This window comes from Acanthisitta chloris, unplaced genomic scaffold (genome assembly GCF_000695815.1).
Source record: "Acanthisitta chloris isolate BGI_N310 unplaced genomic scaffold, ASM69581v1 scaffold4357, whole genome shotgun sequence".
Lineage (NCBI taxonomy): Eukaryota > Metazoa > Chordata > Aves > Passeriformes > Acanthisittidae > Acanthisitta > Acanthisitta chloris.
In genome coordinates, this window is record NW_008684150.1 from 72,125 (window position 1) to 91,582 (window position 19,458).

Below are 19,458 nucleotides of genomic sequence, written 5' to 3' on the forward strand. Positions count from 1 at the left end.
GAGAAAGAATGTTTGTTATTTCTGCTGATCTGAAGGGCTTGCTCTTTCTTAATGAGATCCAGGATTCCTTTTTGAGGTACCAGGGAGCTACCAGCAGGCATCACCCATCAAAAAGGTTTTGGCCATTTTATCACTTGTTGAAACCAAATGTATTGGCTTCAACAAATTGGACAATGTTGGGAATGGGACTGAAAGGGGTAGGGAAGGAAGGATCTTGTAATAAGCTACTGGCTATTCTGAGACACTCCTCTTGTTTGCTCCAAAACTAGGAGAAAAAAAAAGGTCAGAAACCTCTTTATCATCTGTGAAGCGAATTTCCCATTTTCTGGCCAGCTCCTTTTGCCCGTAGAGCCACATTGCCTGCATGTAGGGCTGACCTTCCTGTGCCCCAAGCAGGAAGCATGTGTCAGGGGCCAAGGAGGAAAAGTCTTTTCTGCTGGTGGCCAAACCAAGCTCTCCCTTGTTGGTCTCTTTGGGCCAGGACTTGGCAAATGAGGTCCATTCATGCCCAGAAGCCTCAGCCCATTATAAGGATCTGCCTCAAGTCTGTATTATATGTTACTGCATAGGGTAAGTCAGCATGGCACAACTGGAAGGCAGAAGTGGCTGAAGAGATGGGCTGATTCCAACAGGATAAGGTTTAACAAGGCCAAGTTCTGAGTCCTACACTTTAGCCATAACAATCCCATGCAGTGCTCCAGGCTGGGGACAGAGTGGCTGGAGAGCAGCCAGGCAGAATGGGCCGTGGGAGTTTGGATAGACAGCAGGTGAACATGAGGCAGCAGTGTGCTCAGGTGGCCAAGAAGGCCAATGGCATCCTGGCCTGGATCAGGAACAGCATGGTCAACAGGACCAGGGAGGTGATTCTGCCCCTGTACTCGGTGCTGGTGAGGCCACACCTTGAGTACTGTGTGCAGTTCTGGGCCCCTCGGTTCAGGAAGGATATTGAAGTGCTGGAGCTGGTCCAGAGAAGAGCAACAAGGCTGGTGAAGGGACTTGAGCACAAGTCCTGTGAGGAGAGGCTGAGGGAGCTGGGGTTGTTTAGCCTGGAGAAGAGGAGGTTCAGGGAAGAGCTTATCACCCTCTACAACTCCCTGAAACGAGGTTGTAGTCAGGTGGGAGTTGGTCTCTTCTCCCAGGCAACCAGCAGTAGGACAAGAGGGCACAGACTCAAGCTCTGCCAGAGGAGGTTTAGATTAGATATTAGGAAAAAAGTTTTTACGGAGAGAATAGTCAGACATTGGAATGGGCTGCCCAGGGAGGTGGTGGATTCACCATCCCTGGAGGTTTTTAAGATGAGACTTGATGTTGCACTTAGTGCCATGGTCTAGTAACCATGGTAGGGTCCAACCTGATTGATTCTATGAACAGACAAATACTTGGTCTTGATTTAATTCAGGCAAATGAGATTTTGTGTTAAGTTGTTAATTTAATCTTATCGTTCCATGATCCTCAGTCATGGGTTTTCATAAGGTCTAGAAGCAAAAGTCGGAGACAGAAATAATATGAATTTGGGAAGGGCCAGGCAGTTAAAACTACATGGTTGTGAACTGAGAGGGAAGGCAGAAATCAGGTGCCACCAAGCTTGTGTGGCAGGGTGAGGCTTAATGTGTATGGTTTGACCAAGATGAAGAACCTGCCAAATGAAAGCGGAGGAATAACAGTTCTTTGCTTTTACTATGATCCCATCCAGCCCCATGGCTACAAAGGAGTTATCATTGTGATAGCCACTGTCCACCAACTCTCCTTGCCTCAGCCAGTTACAGAGGTGACACTGTGGTTTGGATCACTGACCTCCAGGTGCAACTGCCATGAACTTCACATGCCACTTCCCACTGACTGCACTGGTGGAAAAGGCACCTGCTGTTTGGGAAAACAGTGAGTATCACACAGCTTCCAAAAATCTTCTCAAAAGGAACATCAGAAAAATATTTAAGACAGATTGAAATGGTTTGCTTTGACTTTTGAGGGGTTACTTCCGCCACATACTTATGTTACAGATTATAAATATCATTTGAAGTGCATTTCTAAAGGAAAACTAAACTGGCTTTGTTCTGAAAAACACTAAACCAGCCTCTTTTAGAGGATTGCTGGACTTAAGAAGGTTTTGCCCAAAAGTAAAAGCCATCATTCAGCAGACTGCTTTGCATTTCAGTAGGCTCGGGTTTTCCAGTTTAAAATGTTTCCATCTTTGACCAGGCCTGTTGAAAGCTGTCAGTGGTGCTACTTGATGCCAACAGCAGCCTTGTCAGGCTCTAAGAAATGCATGTCACTGCATTACTACTGCTTCAGAAAAAGGGTTGTTCATCATAAGTTCATCATAGCCACGAGGACATCTTGCTGTGTCAACATGATGCGTTTTATTCTTAAACATCATTCATTAAAGAAAAGTAATTCTGAATTCTGTCATTTGAATAATTCTTAAATTCTTTCACATTTAAACAGGCTTGCAGTGGACATACAAGTTTTTTTCTTCCTTTTACTTTTCAAGCTGCAGCCACAAGTGGTACCCAAGTGGTGTTTCTACAGGCTGTCGTGGCTGGGGTGTGGTCTGGAGCAGCGCATCTCATTTCCTGTAGGTCTCAAGGCGTGAGTCAACACTGTGATGCTGCCTATGTCCCAGCACAGTTACAGCTCTGTGCCCTATGGGATGTTATTTTTAAATGATCTGTACAATATTGTAGGCTAGGTTTTTGTTCTTTGGGTTTTTTCTTCTTTTTTAAAAAAAGACCATGATTATGTGTTTTTTGAAACTGGATTAGTTGTTTCTCAGTTTGCAGTAATAACTAATCTTCCCTCTCCCTCTGTTTTTAATCCATGAGCATGTAGATGCACATAATTGATTTTTCAACATCTTAAACCACATCCCTTACATTGGTGCCAGCACCACACACCACTCCTGTGGGGGAAAATCTGCAGGACCTCTGGCCCTGGCATGTCACAGTGATCCATCTTATGGGAGAGCTCTGATTTTTCCCTGATATCAGGACTTGCTCCAATACTTTCAAACTATTTTAAGATTGAGTTTTTTTTCACTAAATGTGGATATTTTATCAATGATAGGTGGAGGAACATTTGGGACCACTGCTTCTAACGCTAATTTCATCCCCTGTGTGTTCCTCCTCCCAACGGATTCTTGTTCTGCCATTACTGAAGCATGGTTTATGCTATCACCATTTGTTCTTCTGCAGGTTCCTTCTACTCTTGGAGCCTGCTTGGCTTCACACCTGTCCAGCCTGCCTGTCAGCATGTGCACACCACATAGAGCTGAGCTCAGCACCGTTCACACAGCTCCAGACAAACCACGCCTGAAAGGAAGGAGGAAAAGCATGTTCTCTCTGACAAATTGCTGCAAACATCCATCCATCCATCCATACTTTGGGTTTGTTACAGGCTTCTGCATGACACACTGTATGTCCATTAAACAGCTTGTGCTGTGCTATCACAGACTGTAAATTACTGGTTAATCACACAACCAGCCTGGATGTCCTTCTCAGTCTGAGCTCAGCTTCTCCACGCAGCCAAAGGTGATGGATGTGTACATGCTGACAGCACCAGGGATTACATCCTTGGGACTCCAGAGCAGGAGCCACCACAGTGTATGTGATAGGAGTTGTTCCTGCCTAGATAAACTGTTTGAGGGGCTGTATGTATGTGTGCATATCTGAGCAAACATGATAGGAGAAAACAAGCAAAGTCCTCCCCTATGTAACAATAAACCAAACAAATCAGAATCTCCTCTCCTCTCCCCCCCCATTAATCTCTTTTCTCCTCTTGTTCTTTTTCACAAATCTGTCCTTGGTACTACAGTGGCTTGTTTTCAGCATGGGTAAGTTTGCCCCTGTGTAGCATTTCAAGTAAAACAATTTAATGGCCCATTGGCTAAATGCTGACTAACCTACTTTGAATTCAGCGGGAGGCAAGGACTGAGCAAAATCTCAGCAAGGATTTTGGCATAGCATCCTGTGACACTCACATCCTTGAAGTTTAGTGGGAGCTATTTACCCACATGGGGCTGTTTCATGCTCTGCACGAAAACTGTTTTAACATTTTGTTGCATTGAAACAACATTTCTCAGGCACTTACTCAGTTTTCATTTGTCAGGCTTAGCACTTGGCCCTGCAGAAAGCTTGGCCTCTTTGCAATGTCATTCAGCAACACACGCTTCTCTATTTACCTTAGTCTGTGTATGACTCAGAATTGTATGAGGCATTACAGATTCATTCTTTATTTTGCCATAGGTAGGTAGCACTGGCAAATGCACGTGAACACAGTTATGTTGCAAGGATGGTCTTCCATAGCTCAGTTTGGGCTGTGGAAATACCCACAAAGCACACAGGCCTATAGCCAACTGCTTTCCAATGGCAATGTGATGAGGTTACTTAATTACCACTGGCAGCACAGGAAACCCCAGCTCTGACCTAATAGCAGGCAGCGTAAGTTAGTGATGCCATCACAGGTTTCTTGGTAGGCACCTGTGAATATACATGCTGTTCTGCCTCTGCTTTGATGGATCAGAGGTAGTGTGCAGACAGAAGTCCTGCTGTCCTCATCTATGGATGGCACAGCTCAGTTCTGGAGTCTGGCTGGAGAACACATGGGCAAATAATGCTAATGGCTTAGCAAGCAACTGGCACAGAGCAGATTCACAGGGGAGGAAAACCTGCAGGAAACTGGTGTGGCCTTTCCTAATCACCTGGTCTCTTCTGCTTTATTCTTCATCTGTATTTTAAATCACTAAGGTCTACAGGATGAGGTTTCTTCATGCCTTCAGGCTTTTTCTATTTTTCCTATACAACTTACATTCTGATGAGGAAGAATATGGTCAAAAAATATTTTACTTCCTTCAACCAGAACTACAGACCTATAAGGCACTTCAAAATCTAGAAATGCAGATTTTAAGAGGTTTTATTATGCTTGTTATGCTTTTTGGAAAAGCAAAACAAACAACAAACAAAAAAACTAACTTGAAAATTTGATGCTTAAATCCTGTTTTCTTCTATGTGGTTTTGTCTCCACCACTTTTGAAAGTCAGCTGAAAGCTCTCTGAACTAACATCCATTGAAATCAATACCAGTTTGGGGGAATTGATCAAGGTATGTGGAATAAACAAACATGTATCTATTTTTAGAATATTTTTCAAAGGGTTGTGCTGTGGCTTAATCACAGGGAGACACAAAACATGTTATCTGTACCAGAGCTGCTGACACCCTGGATATCAGATTCTCAGCTGTACCCAGAGAAGTTAAAACCTCCACATAAATTGAGTAACTTACCTCTCAGTCCAGTATCTTCATCTTCAGCCTTAATCAGCATCCCTAATTCACGTGAATAAAGAGCCAGAAGCCAAAGATCATCACAGCAATTCTACACAAGTCCCTCGTTCCTTTTTAGCTTGTTTAAAACTGTGACACTTTTCTGTTTGAGCTGTTAATGTGCATGCTGTGATCCTGCTCTCTGCTCCTCCTCTCCCCAGAAGTTAACTGAAGACTCCCTACCAGCTTTGCAGCTGGTATGACCCTCAGCCTTGACGCAAGTCCTCTGGTTACCTTCCCTCTCTGCTTTGCTCCCAGGACCTTCAGCCAGGCTGAGCCTTGGGAGGTTTCCACTAGTGCCTCCTGGAAACACTCCTGGGATACCTATGGAACACCCACAGATCCACAAAGCCTGACCATTCTTACAGATGGTGGATCTTCAGGGTTAGCCTGTGCCTGAGGCTTGTGCACAGGCAGCAGCTTTCCTTGGTGCAAGGGGCAAGCTCTCCAGCACCTATGCTCCTGTGTAACAAGTGATGGAAACAAGATGGTACACTTAGGGCAGGTCTCTGCATTTCCTAAAGGATGAAGTTCAGCATGAGTTGTACTAGATTAGACTGATAAGAGCTTCATTATACATGAAGCAAGTGTATTGGTAATCCTTCGTTCATTAGAACATTCTAGATCAAACCTGTATGAAAGAGATTATACAATAGATAAATCTTAGGATTTTACATTTTTAATATTTATTTTGTCCTTATCCTCTTGTGGTTCTAAGCTCTTTGTGGCTTAAAATACTTTAAATTTAATATTAAAAATTAATTTCTCAGACTATGCATTTTATCAAAATTTTTAGTTCCACTAAAGCTTTCAGAATAAAATGCAATGGCAAAGGAAAATACAACAGTTCTGACAAGTCTCATGTATTTTACATAAATTTGAGTAATATAAGATTCAGAATTACAGAAAGATTTAATTTTGAGCAATTTGATGTGTGTTATCAGCTTATAAACTTGATTTTAAAGATAGAGTTAACTCACAAGACTGTTATGTTGGGAAGACAGAGGCAATGAAGGAATACTTATGTATGAAACTAAGGTTAATAATGACTCAATAAAGCAATCTGATTAAGTAATTTTTGAGTGTTTTCAACTCACATCACCTTAAACATTTTTAGAAGGGATTTGATTTCCTTGTATACAGATTTCTGAATAAGAAATAAATGCTTACATTTATTAGATGTTTTTCTGTGACAGTTGAAAAGAGTCCCAAGAATCTCAGAACACTGCTTGAGAAGAGTCATGTCTCAAAAATAAAAATATTTGAATATTGATCTAAATTCTCCCTAGTAGTAATGCCTCTATAACAAAACAGTTGGAAAGACTTGGGTAAAATTGGGAACTTAGAGAAGCACATTGAATGTAAAGGTAACAACACACACCATCAAAAATCCTTTATGGAAAGAATTGCAGAAATTTGCTTTAGTGAAATCTAGCTCTTTTTTTTTTTTCCCCCTCCTTCCAAAAGAAGAGTCAAATCTTTGTGCAGTATTTAGTCAGTAACACATTAAGGCCACTAAACCCTGTGCCAGCAGATTAAACTGGCTGGTAATCTCTGCCTTACAGTTCTGAGTGTTCTGGTTTGCTGCAGCATGAAGGAAACTGCCATCCTGAACGTCCTCACTCACCTCCCTGTGGCTGATGCCGAGATCAAAGTGAAACAGGCACATGTGATTTTCACATGTTTGGTAAAAGGTAAATTAGAAAGTGAGGTCATTAAACTGGAGGGAGAGGAGAGAATAAAAAGTTGAATCACTGATTTGTTCTTGTTTTCATTCTCCTCCCCTCAGGGTAAAGCACAAGCACTGTAAAATTTAAATAAGACACTTAATCATAAGGGATTAATCACTTACCACATCATTAACTGCTATGAAATAGTTAATGTTCCAGAAATCTGGAAAAATATGCACCCCAGATCTGCCTGTTCTCCATGCAGGCTTCTTTTATGAAGGTTCATTAGAGGAAAATTAGAGCAGTACCTCCATAGAGGTAACTGAACACATGGCATTCATCAGGGCCAGAGAAGCTGCTTTTTGCACACTAGTTTTTCAAATGTCTCTAGAAAATTTTCCTCTGATTAAGCTTAGCTTTCTGCTATGGAATCTTACTGACTTTGCAATATGAAGTTCCTATCTTTTATAAAGCTAGAACCATAATTTCCATTTCAGCAATAATCTAAGCAAGCAGTAGTCTTAATTTACCCTTGATGACACTGCTCTACTAGTACCAACACAGAAGTAATCTTCCACAGTTCAAATAATATTGTTTTGAAGTCTGGTCGGACTTCCTATCCCTTAGCTCTCGGAAAAGGGTACGGAACCATCAAAATATTCCTGTTGCTGGCAACTGTACACAATTGTTCAACAGATCAGCAGAAGTAAAGAACAGGCAGCTCAAAGCAGCCAGTAACAGGGATCTGCATGTTGATAATCCACTTGCTTATAGTCAATGCAGAAAATTGGGCACTATGGCGAGCTGCACACCATGTAGTACTGCTCCTGCCCCTGGCAGGGTGATGCTGAAAGCACCAACTAGAAGGAAAACACTTGCCTCAAGTAGGATTTGTTGGCCCTAGAAAGCACCAGTCCTCTCACCTGTACTGCCTCTTCAACAGATCCAGGGCCACCAAGGTCTCTTTTTTCCTCTTCGTTTTGTTGTTCCAGACAAAATTCTGCTGTAGCCACACTAAACTCTTAGAAAAACAAAACACTTCTGCATTTAGTGACACTGATCTTCCAGGCTCTGGTGCCACATGCTTATATATGGGATCTGTGCTCCAATGCATAGAGATAACACCCTTCAGCATATGCTTCCAAGCAAAACCCATCCCCTCAGTATTTCAGTTGCCTAATTTCCATTGTCTAAAGCAGAGCATGCTCCCCTGCTCCAAGTACCTAAAAATATTCTGCAATAGACTACAGAGACTTACTTGAGAGGAATTTATAGTTTTTTTAAACCTTTACCAAGTTCTAATTGGAGTCAGTGAATCAGCAGAATGGGCTGAAATCTCATTTTACCATTTCAGTTTAATCTGTAACAAAGGCAGCAGAGCCTGGCCTAAGTATTCAGCCAGGTTTTAACATCTTACTCTGAACTGCAGATTATAGTTTCTAAGCTATAGGGTTCTGTGTTACAAACATTGTCCTATGCTTTACCACCTGTGAAGTTTCCAGGTTCTTTGAGGTGTGCACAACCCTTGAAACAAAGGAAGAGACATAACTCATTAATGGGCTGAGTTACATTCAGCTCACTGGACAACTGTTCTGTGCAAAGTGTGAGGGTTTTAAGCCTTTCTGTGACTCTCGTGCACAGGAACACAAAGCAATGGCCTGTGAAACTGTGACAAGGGCAACACTTACAGCAGAAGTACTGAAAACAAATAAACTCAGTAAGTCAGGAGATACCAGTAAAATGAACTTTATTTCAAAGCTCATTAAAAAGCTTCACAATAACACTAACAGAATTAGCATTTCCTTCATTTTATGTACCCCACATGAAAAATGTATTGTTTAGCAAGAGATGAAACGTAAGCGTTTCTGCATGCTACTAACACATTTCACCATCTTATTACCTCGTAAGTGCTTTGGACTGCAACAACCAAAAACCTTAGAACAGAACGATGTCCTCTGGAAAGTCCTTATGAAGGGGACAGACACTGGCTTTTTCTGACATACCCAATTAGATGTCCAGACAAAAGAAAACTACCTTGGCATCTACAAATGCCCACGAGTGTTTCGATTACAACCTTTTGAAGGAGCAGTATATTTCAGAGCAAGGGCTTCTTTTCATCTTTAGTGATGCAAATGGTTAAATACTGCACAGAAGCTTAGTATGAACTCACAATTCCACAGGAATCTGAAAGTTACCAAGGCAATTTTCCTTTTAGGATAGTCATGACCAACACTGTTACTATTCTTCCTCCCATAACACAACATATCCTAGACAAGTCTTAAGAAAAAAATATAAATAGTTTCCAAAACAATGCATTCCCACCCCCATCACATACAACAGCCAAAACATCTTCTGTCATGGGATGAAATAACTTGCTGCAAGTGCAGTGGTTTAGTCCAAGTCCATGTTAATGGTGTTTTGATCACTTGGATGGCATTCACCATTTTGCTGAGGCATTTCAGAATTTTTGTCATCTTCCCCCACGTCTTCAGTTTTATAATCACTCCGTTCATTTAATGGGTTTTCTTCCTTAGGAGAGTCAACTTTTGGTTTCGGTTGAGTCACAACAGGCTCACAGATATTGTTTAACTCCTAAAAGACATGACAAAGATGTGCTCAGAATATGTATTAAGGAGCCATCAGCTTCACTAGTGTGAAAAGTTCTGTGCCCAAAAGACTGACTGAAACTTGCTTCTGTATTTGTTTCCCTGAGACCAAACTGACAAGCAATTACTGTGTTCTGAAATAAATTAACTGGTATATTTTCTGATGTCCTGTGGGCAAAGTTCAACTGCATGTTTTGGATTTCACATGGGGTTTTTTTTTCAGTACTATCTTGTGCCACCAATAAAACACTGAAAAACAACCTGATATTTTTAAGGTGACGGAAAGACGTAAAATGTCAATAAGCTCCACAGAATTGTTTACAGTATACTAGAGTTCCTCTGCTTTCTACTGAATCTCCTCTCCATACTTTCTGCTTTTTAAGAACACTAAAGCAGTAAGATGAAACTGAGAGAGACAAAGGGAGACAGATACCAGTCTAGCTTTAGCACCAACCTCTAAAAATACTTGCTTATGGTACTTACCTGTAGCTTTGCCTTAATTTCACTTGAATGCACAGCAGGATCCTCATCTAAGCTCTTCTTAGCCTGTGCACTCACAGCATTATTCATCCACTCTGCCACTTCACTAACACACTTCTCTACCTTCATAATTTCCATTTCATCAATATGGATGTATTTCTCATCCTGCCCAAATACACTGTGTATTAGTTAAAAATATCAAGTTTACCATCATCAAGTTATGCCAGCAATACTATCTCAATTATTTACAATGTATAAATCTTTACTGATGACCAAAAGAAGTAGAAGTTAGCCACAAATTAAATCCATTATGGCAAAAGACAACAAGAAATACAGATGACAAAAAGCTTCCTTTGCCCAATAAACAAGAAACCTAGTCCACAGAGGGCAAAGAAGATTCAAACACGTTATCCAACAAAATACAACATTCTTAACAAGACTGATTATAAACCATCCCCTCTCCACCTGGAGGGGTCACCTGGACCCAAGGTAGGTTAGACAGTGCAATTCTGACATACACAGACAGGGAAATGATCAGTTGTTCAACTTTAGCATTCCCTACAATGTCACAGTTACACAATTAACTGATAGCAGAAGGATTTACCCAGCAACACAACCTATGAACCCATATCTAGAATTCCTAATTAAAGTCAGGTTTTAAATGTACTGTTTGCAATGATGCTAGTTATTTCAAGACAGTGTAACACTACCAATGACTTCACTTAATGACAATTCTATAATCTATAGCTGTGACTACATAATTGTTTCTGATTCAAGTCTCAAACCAAATTAGCTTGAGTGTTGTGAGCTGCCCTATTAAAACACATGGAAACCTAAAGAGCAAATTTTCAGGCATGAATGCTTACCAAGAAAGCAATCTTCAAATATCAATGGGAAAAAAACTCCCCAAATTTCCACATATAATAAAATAGGACTTTTGTAGCTCATACCAACTAGCTTTTACACTAATGCTTCTCATTGAGATAAATTCTCATTCCTGAAAGAGCAGGAAGATGAGAAGGTAGCTTTTAAAAGGTAACAAACCAAAAGTCTAACCCTCACTCACTGTAACAACATCCTCTTTAGCCTGAAAAAATCCAGAGGTATCAAGCAACTGAAGATATGACACACTGTGTGAGATTTCTTGAGTACTGGGAAACATTTGTGGTGTTAGATTTGTGACCTATATAACAGTAGATTGCAGCTCATCTGAGAGTGAATTTGAAGCCTCTGGCAGCCCACAAGCCTCAGTGAAACCCAGTGGTAAAAAAAAAGGTACTCTGAGGGCACTTACTTTATTCCTGAATTCCCCAGCTATTGTAGCATAATACTGGAGCCTGTGTCCCAGTTCTTCTAACAGCTTTGGTCGCTCCTCTGCTTCTTGATAGCGCATTTCAATTGGAGTACCTAATTTCTAGACAAAGCAATTCCTACGTGTTAACGTGATCCACTAACATTCATTAAAGTTGTCTTGTGCAGTGTTTTGGAAATTTTGCATTTTGGGCATATTAACAGACCTACCTTTAAATCCTCTAACTTTTCCACATACACCTGCTTTGCTTCATCCTCACCCTCCTCATAGAGCCAGCCTTCTGTCGCTGTTAGGAGTGCAGAGAATCCCTGCAGATCCTATGTGCCAACACAATTCAACATGTCAAACATCAAAATACACACCAAACAACTGTGTTCGGCTTGCAGTAACAGGACACTGGTAAATACACACATTAATTCTCAGCCTCCTATATAAAAATAACATTTCTACTGCAGCTTTTGTCTGATTAAGTCACTTAAACCAAGCCAGTTTCTGAACTGAGAAAGAAACACACATCTACAACATAGGCAGCATTTGTACCCTTTTGTCTTTGACTAGGACAATGCTCTAATTCATGTTTTTGGTTACGAATACAGCAACACATCATCTAGTCACTAACTTTACTTGCAAACAAAACTTTACTCCATTTGCGGCAAAATTAATTTTCAGGGATATGTAGTTGCTAAGCCTAAACCTAATTCTGGATCAGTCACTGCCATCATTCAAATGAGTTCTAGTTTTGCAGCTATTTCCAGGGTGGCTCTGAGAAAGCTTGACCAAGGTATACAAAACAGGTATCAATATTTTCAGAGAAGTTCCTGAAACCATAACCTACCTTTTCACAAACAAACTTTTCATATGGTCCAGACAACTTGTCCCTGAACTCATACACATATTCCTCCACTGCATTCTTTGCATCATTTCTTTCTTTCTCCAGTTTATCTTGCATAATCATTTTTCCCTGTATAACCACAGAAAATATTTTAATTAAAAAATACCAATGTTCAAACAGCGTTCTACAAAGCACAGCTCCTGTAAAATCTTCCAGAGATTTTGGCTCTCCCAGAGATTTCCTTAGCTCACAGAACTGTTGGAATACTCATTCCATTCTTCATCAGAAGAAATTGGTTGCACTTCCTAGATTACAACAGTTATAACCAGCCTGTGATGCCATTCCATGGATTAGTGCACTGATACTAATACAGTTCAATCTTTCTGATACATATTTGTCAGTGTTAGAAATCAGACTCTGTATTAGCTCACTGTAAATTATTTGAGTCCACACTCTTGGGCTACAGTAAAAGAACAGAGGTTGCCTTGAAAAGCAGGTGAATGGTTAATAACTGCACACAAAGCAATCTAAACCACACTCTAACTCACCTCTGTTTCAATATACATATTGAGGAGATCTTTTCCCAACTGCCACACCAAGTTAGCTTCAATAGGTAGTTCCACATTCTTCACTTTTATCTTGGGTTTTTTAGCTTCTGGGGGCTGATCACCTTTCTTCTCATTTGTCTGAGTTGGAAAGAAGAAAAATATGATAATTTTCCTGACTTTGTTCTGATGAAGCAGCAGTAGGGTGAAAGAAACATTCAGAGAACGAACACAAAGATTTTTCTATGCTCGTTCAGAATCTTCAAAATACACTTGCAAGGCACTTTCCTGTTGGGGATTCCACATCCTGTCCTACTCTCCTTAAAGTCTGTTTCACAGACAGTAAACACTGAGCTACAGGAAAGACATTTCTCAGATATATGGTGTGTTTGCAAGTTTTGCAGAAGTGCCCATCTGCAGCTTATTACTTCACTAATGACACCAACAGTGGTTAAGATTTTAACCCAGAATATTTTTCATCTTGTACAGATGAAGGTACAAACCACTAGCAATACCATGCAGGCATGTGTTTTTCACACAGATTATTTCCTCTTAGGTTTATGAATTCTTGATCCTAGCTTTTCTCAGCAGGCCTAATAAGCTTGGCCTCTAACAGCTGTTAAACAAATTAACATCAAATTAACAACAAATTAACAGGGGAATCATCTGCAACCCAAACAAACTAGCTGTACAACACTGCATGAAGAAAGGGAAGTGGTAGAGAGAGGCTTTTTGCAGGAATCCTTTTACAAAAATCATCACAAGATACAGACATTTTTCACAATAGTAAAGGTAGGAAACTGGAAAAGGTTCTGAGCACCAAGTTCCTTACTTTTTCCTGGAATATGTTACAATTTTAAAAGCCACCATTAGAGAGCATAACATTTTCAACAGAGTTAAAGGGTCACTCACTTTCTTGACATCTGGGATTTTGTTTTCTTCAGAGGGAGGTTCTGATGAAGGGGGAGACTGTGACGTTTGCTGACCATCAGTTTGTACCTGGGACTGTGTTCCAGCCTCACTGTTCTCTTGCTGGATATTTTTCTGAAAGGAAAGCCCAGGCACAAAGGATGTAGAAGGCATGTGCACTTGCATTTAATTATAGGGCACTTCACTTCTGACGCACATACTGTACAAGGTGCCCTACAAAGCAATTCTGTGCACACGCAGAGACACACGCTTTAACTAACGGAGATACACACTAGGTGCAAGTCCAGAAGGACTTCATGAAAACGCTACCAGTGCCAGGTTTGCAGCATGATACTTGTGTGCCTGTGTGCACATGCTACCACTTTCTCTTACAAAAAGTGGCTTTTAATTTATTGAGTCATAGCTTTCAAGGTTTTTGCCCCCTCAGAAAACTATTAAAACATCAAGTAGACTATAACAATGTGCATTATTCCCCAGTGTTCCCCTCTCCTTTAATGCTGTAGAAAAATAATCCATCTTTCCCTTTCACAAAAAATTTCAAAAAACTACCAATACGAAGAATTACACACAAATACTTATAACACAAAGAGCATGGATGATTAACAATGCAAATGAAGTTTTCTTATTTGGAACAGTCGGATGACTATGGCAGCTGTAAGCAACCCCACCCTCGAGCAACCCACCTGCTGCTGTTTAGCACTTTTCCCAATAACTGATTTTGAAATCCACATGCTTTCAAGACATATTTCTTACAAGGGCATATTCCCTGACAGCTATGCACATCTTAAAATTAATCTCCTTTTGTTTCCTTAGAAGAAGATTTTTTTTTTCCAGAGCATGTAACAGTAGAACACACTTTCATCAGTAAGAACATTCACACATGAGAAAAGTCAACTTACATCACTGAAGTTTTCAATGGGCCTCTGGTCCTGAGATTCCACTTCAGTCTCAACACTAACATCTTCACACTCTTCACTTTTAACTGGTTCTACCATAGATGCAGTGGACACACTGAAAATGCCATGAGTATTGACACGGACTTTCACTTTGACTTTAGACTTCTCTCCATCTTTCTGGGCTGCCACATTCTGGATAACATACCTACCTAAAATGAAAAGAATCGATACTCACACAGTGGAATTAAACAGGTAGTATTACAGAGCCAGAAAAGCATATCCCTTTTTCATAAACAACATGTTTTCTAAATATTTGATAAAGTCTCTATGGTAACCTCATGGTCCCCAAAGTGAAATTAATACTACCAGAAAAAACAACCCAACCCAACTGCTTTTCAGCCAACTTCATCTTACAAATCTAAAGGGATTATGATTATTTTCATCATCTAGGGTAGGTTCTCCTGACACTAGTAATGCAGAGTAAATATAAAATCTCACTCGCCCCCTTACTGGTATTAAGTGTGATACTACAGTGAGCTGCAAGAAAACAACACAAATACTTAGCCTAATGCCAGTATTAGGTGGTGTCCTTTGAACAGACATTACTGCCCAACGCCGAAACAGCATTTCTAGAAGTGTTCTTACCAGCTTCTAACATCCATGAACCTTTGCCCTTACCTTTTACTCTAGGGCAGAATCTAATTGCTCTGTAACTACTGTAATACTTGAAACGAGCATTGTGAAACAGCCAGTTTAACAAGAAATGAAGAATCAGATGTCCTTGACATTAACAGCAGACATTTTTCCTGCCTACATGGTTATATAACCAGAAGAGTGACCTGGAAGATTATAACGCCCATATAGCTGCAATGTACAAGTTCCCTGATTTCACCACAGGCTGGATCATCAGATTTGCACACAGCATTCCTTCAGCAACAGATCTAAATCACAAGCATACAAGCTTTTTTACCTGTTTATTTTGCAGGCTAAAGAATGTAATCCTCTGTCTTGTAAATCCAATAATACTGGAGGTGTGTGACCTGTCCTTCCCTTTTGGTAGTCTGATACCAACTACTAACTCACACAGCAGGACTACTACTAATTCTGTTAAGTGAAGAATTAATCAGCAAGTGAGCTGAAACCAGTCTCATCTTCAGTTCTGTCTTTATCAGTTTTCAGAAGAGCAGTTAAACAGTTTCTTGTTTGTTAAAGCCATAAAAATTGAACACTTGCAAATCCCACCATTAGTCTTTACCGTAAGAGTTAATAATAAAAGTAAGCCTAGTGTTTTTATACCTACAAAATACTGTCATAGAATCATAGAATGGTTTGGGTTGGAAGGGACATTCAAGATGACCTATTTCCAACTCCTCTGCTAAAGGTAGGGACACCTTCCACTAAACCATGTTGCTCAAGGCCCCATCCAGCCTGGCCTTGAACACTTTCAGGGATGGGGCATCCACAACTTCTCTGGGAAGGAAACCTGCGCCAGTGCTTCACCACGCTCACGGTAAAGGGTTTTTTCCCCATTATCTAATCTAAACCTGCCCTCTTTCAGTTTAAAGCCATTCCCCATTCACTACATGCCCTTGTAAAAAGTACTGGCTTCCAAGACATATGGTATGCAAACACAAAACATTTAATTGCATATTTAGAACTCAAGAGCAAATATTTAATAGGCCTGTCTTTACCATTACAATCTTTTTCTAACTAACCACAATGTAAGTGTCAACACTAACCGTGTTGTAATTTGTCAAAAAGTATGAAAGAGCTGCTTATAAATGTTACATAGACAAATCAATACTGTAGTCTTGTAGCTGCCACTTCAGGCTGCCTTGATTAAAAGTTATTCAGCATTATGTCAAGCCCAGAAGGTATAGGAATAAGCAACAACTCAAGATGTGGGGTTTTTTTTATAGGCAGAAGATATTTTTCAGTAATTCCTACCTTGATTTATTGATAATAACAAAAAGACTAAAAAAAGTTATAAAGTTATCTTTTGCAGTGACAGCCTCATTCTACTCCTGGACATTCATTTCTTGTTTCCCCTCATTTCTTCATTGAACTGAAGCAACTTTAGAAGCAAGAAAAAATAAGATATTCAAATTGAGTTACCTATGAAATGAAAGATTGAAAATTGAGTCCTTGAGACAGAATAGCCTGAATATATACATCATTTAACCATACTGTAACACAACACAGTTACAGAACTGTGAGACAACACCATTTCCAGGACGATCACTCACCAATTTTTGACTCAGGATATGGGACTCCATTAGGATCAGAATAAAAAGCTTCTAACTCAAACGGACCTTTCCTATAGAATGTAAGAACCTTAGAGAAAGGTGCTGCATGATTTCTGCTGAAGACCTCATGAACCCTATAACAAAGAGAAAAATACCAGTTTTAGCAGAGTATTTGAGCTGAAAGGCTTTGATATAGGGCCAGAACTCTTCAGAGGAACATCACCATGTTTCACCACATTTACCCTTCCGAACAATTCCATACTACAAGGTAAAAAAAAAATTACTGTTCTATACTGTAATGGGAAATTGTCCTATTCCACTAATTTTCAAATCTCAGAAGCAAACAAGTTTAGACGTAGGTGGCAAATCCGTGAAAGACTATCAGCAGACCTCTGAAACTTGTTTCCTGCAAAGCCATTATTTTGAGCTTGGAATAGCGTAATTCCAATCATAATTTGCACCCTTCCTCAGTTAGTCTCAAAAGCCTAATTATAGCCCTGTTAATTCCTTACACATTTACTTTCCATGGCTCAGTTGAGAATCCTGATACCAGATTATTATTCATTCCTTGATGTGACAAAGACACCCAGCTTTATTTCATGTTCTTTCTTTAAGGTCTGTCCGCTATTATGCCAGTCTGATTCTAATTTCCAACAAAGTTTTGTCTCCTACCTATGGAAGATCTCATCTAATAATCTGGATATGCGAAAGTAAGAGCTTTACCTAGAATGTGAACCCACAGGCTGCTCTCAGAACCACGTGATGTAACAAGTAGGTTCTGCATCTCCACAGAAAAATGACATAAAAAGGCTGAATTACAAGGAATACAAGAAAGGTATGAACAGGTCCATCTAGAACTATAAATTTTCAGACAGTTGAACTTGGACATCATAGACAGCAACTGCACTTCCCACAGGCATGGCACAGTTAACAGCAGAGAGGTCAGTTGTATGAGACTACAATGGCAAGAAATTTCTCTTATGAAACCCTAGGAGTTAAAATTCTTGCTTCTGTTTTCAGTCAGAGAAAGAGCATCTACATAAGCTCACAATATTCACATAGTGCATAACGTTCCTACTAAAACAAGAATCTCAGATAGGTGTTGGGAACACCATGAGTCAAAATAAAAAAAATTTTACAAAAAAGCCAAGTGGGACCCGGATGCAGCAGTCATTCTAGTTAATTTTGTATTCCAAAACCTGACAACCTGATAAAGGCAATGTGAGATGAGATATTAATTGGCAGCTCATTTACTCAAAATTTTTTCAAAGCCTTTATATTTTAACACATGACAAATTATTAAAATTTTAACCCATGTCTTTACACAACCTCCACTGTCAACCAGCTCTGGTACTGGGCCTATGGTTTTTCTGCATCAGAATGCCAAGATCCTAATTTAAATGCAAGCAAGAATGAATTCTTGCTTGAATTATGAAGGTCAAATGCTTCACGGAACTTTAGTCTGAGCTACCTACCCTTCAGTGTCCTCTGCTTCTGTGTTCCACAACAGAGAGATTGGAAAAGGTGTAGCATCTGTCACAGAGAATTCTCTCACTTTAAAAGCTGGAGAAAGAATTGCACACTAAAAAAAAACCAAACAAAAAAAAAAATAAAAAAAGACATGAACTAAAGTTGGTTAATTGTTCTACTCCACTAGCCAAGCCAGCTAAAAATCTTTGAACAAGAAAAATGAAACTGTGTTGACTTTACTGAAGCAGAACTAAGCAAATCACTTAATTTCAATGCTGCATGATAAAACAAACCTCTACACAGTGTTTATACTGTTTGTGATACAGAGCCTTTTGGCCTCATTCTTACTGTACTTGTGAACCAAGGCCACAGCCTAAGCAAACACCAGAACTATAAAGAATGGAAACGCTGCATTACTTAGTCGTAAAAGAAGTGGTGTTCGTCTTAAAGGTCCTGCTTCTTTCCCTCAACACAACTGATTGCTAGCGATAGAAAGAAGTCAGTGAGATAAAGTAAAGAAACAAGTCGAAGAGAGGATGAAATAAGACAGGTAGTTAAAGGAGAAAAGAAAATACAGAATGAATGGTTTGCTTGTAAAACCTAGTTCACTAGTTTGAAACTAAAATGGGAGGGAGACAGAATTAAAGTCTGTTTCATGTTGATGCAAAGTTGCATACCAGAAAACACAAACTTGCAGTCGTTTGGGCACTCCAGAGATACTTCTCATACCTTGTTAATTAGAAATATCTTTCAGTTTGAAAACAACTTAAAATTTTTTGCATTCAAGATCCCCTGATCCTGCTCTTTTGAAGAGCAGAGTGAACTGCTTAGAGAATATACCCAGCATCAGCACTTTGAATAAAGTACTGCACCACAGAGGATTGCTCTGGACTTCTTGAACAGCACAGTCCCATAAAAAGACCTAATGAACATGTAAGTTCCCTTGCCTACTTTAACATGGACCACTTCTGCTGTTTGTCATAACTGCTTGGCTAATTCTTCACAGAAGTGCTCTCAAGAAATTTAACTTGCAAATTTATCAAGAGTTGCCAGTACTATACCTGCAGAGCACAGCCCCTAGCTATGGCTTCATCTGCATTCAGTGTTGTACTGACATCCTTGCCAAAGAATTTAGCAATCCTCTCTTTGACAGCAG

At 39.9% G+C, this 19,458-nt stretch overlaps 1 protein-coding gene across 2 annotated transcripts in view; it reads right to left on the reverse strand.

Moving 5' to 3' along the window:
• Nucleotides 1–8,715: 8,715 nt before the first annotated feature.
• HSPH1 (heat shock 105kDa/110kDa protein 1) overlaps nt 8,716–19,458 on the reverse strand; it is a 22,862-nt gene continuing 12,119 nt past the window's right edge. The window contains exons 7-17 of one of the 2 annotated variants that reach the window (XM_009079204.1): nt 19,364–19,458; nt 18,308–18,414; nt 16,833–16,966; nt 14,590–14,795; nt 13,673–13,804; nt 12,764–12,901; nt 12,219–12,344; nt 11,593–11,700; nt 11,366–11,485; nt 10,075–10,236; nt 8,716–9,577 (exon numbers count right to left, since the gene is read on the reverse strand). The exon at nt 19,364–19,458 is cut by the window's right edge and continues 119 nt beyond it. In XM_009079204.1, the coding sequence (XP_009077452.1) occupies nt 9,377–9,577; nt 10,075–10,236; nt 11,366–11,485; nt 11,593–11,700; nt 12,219–12,344; nt 12,764–12,901; nt 13,673–13,804; nt 14,590–14,795; nt 16,833–16,966; nt 18,308–18,414; nt 19,364–19,458 (1,529 nt within the window). In that variant the 3' untranslated portion in view covers nt 8,716–9,376. The remainder of the gene's footprint in view (nt 9,578–10,074; nt 10,237–11,365; nt 11,486–11,592; nt 11,701–12,218; nt 12,345–12,763; nt 12,902–13,672; nt 13,805–14,589; nt 14,796–16,832; nt 16,967–18,307; nt 18,415–19,363) is intronic. The other variant, XM_009079205.1, reaches the window with a different exon arrangement.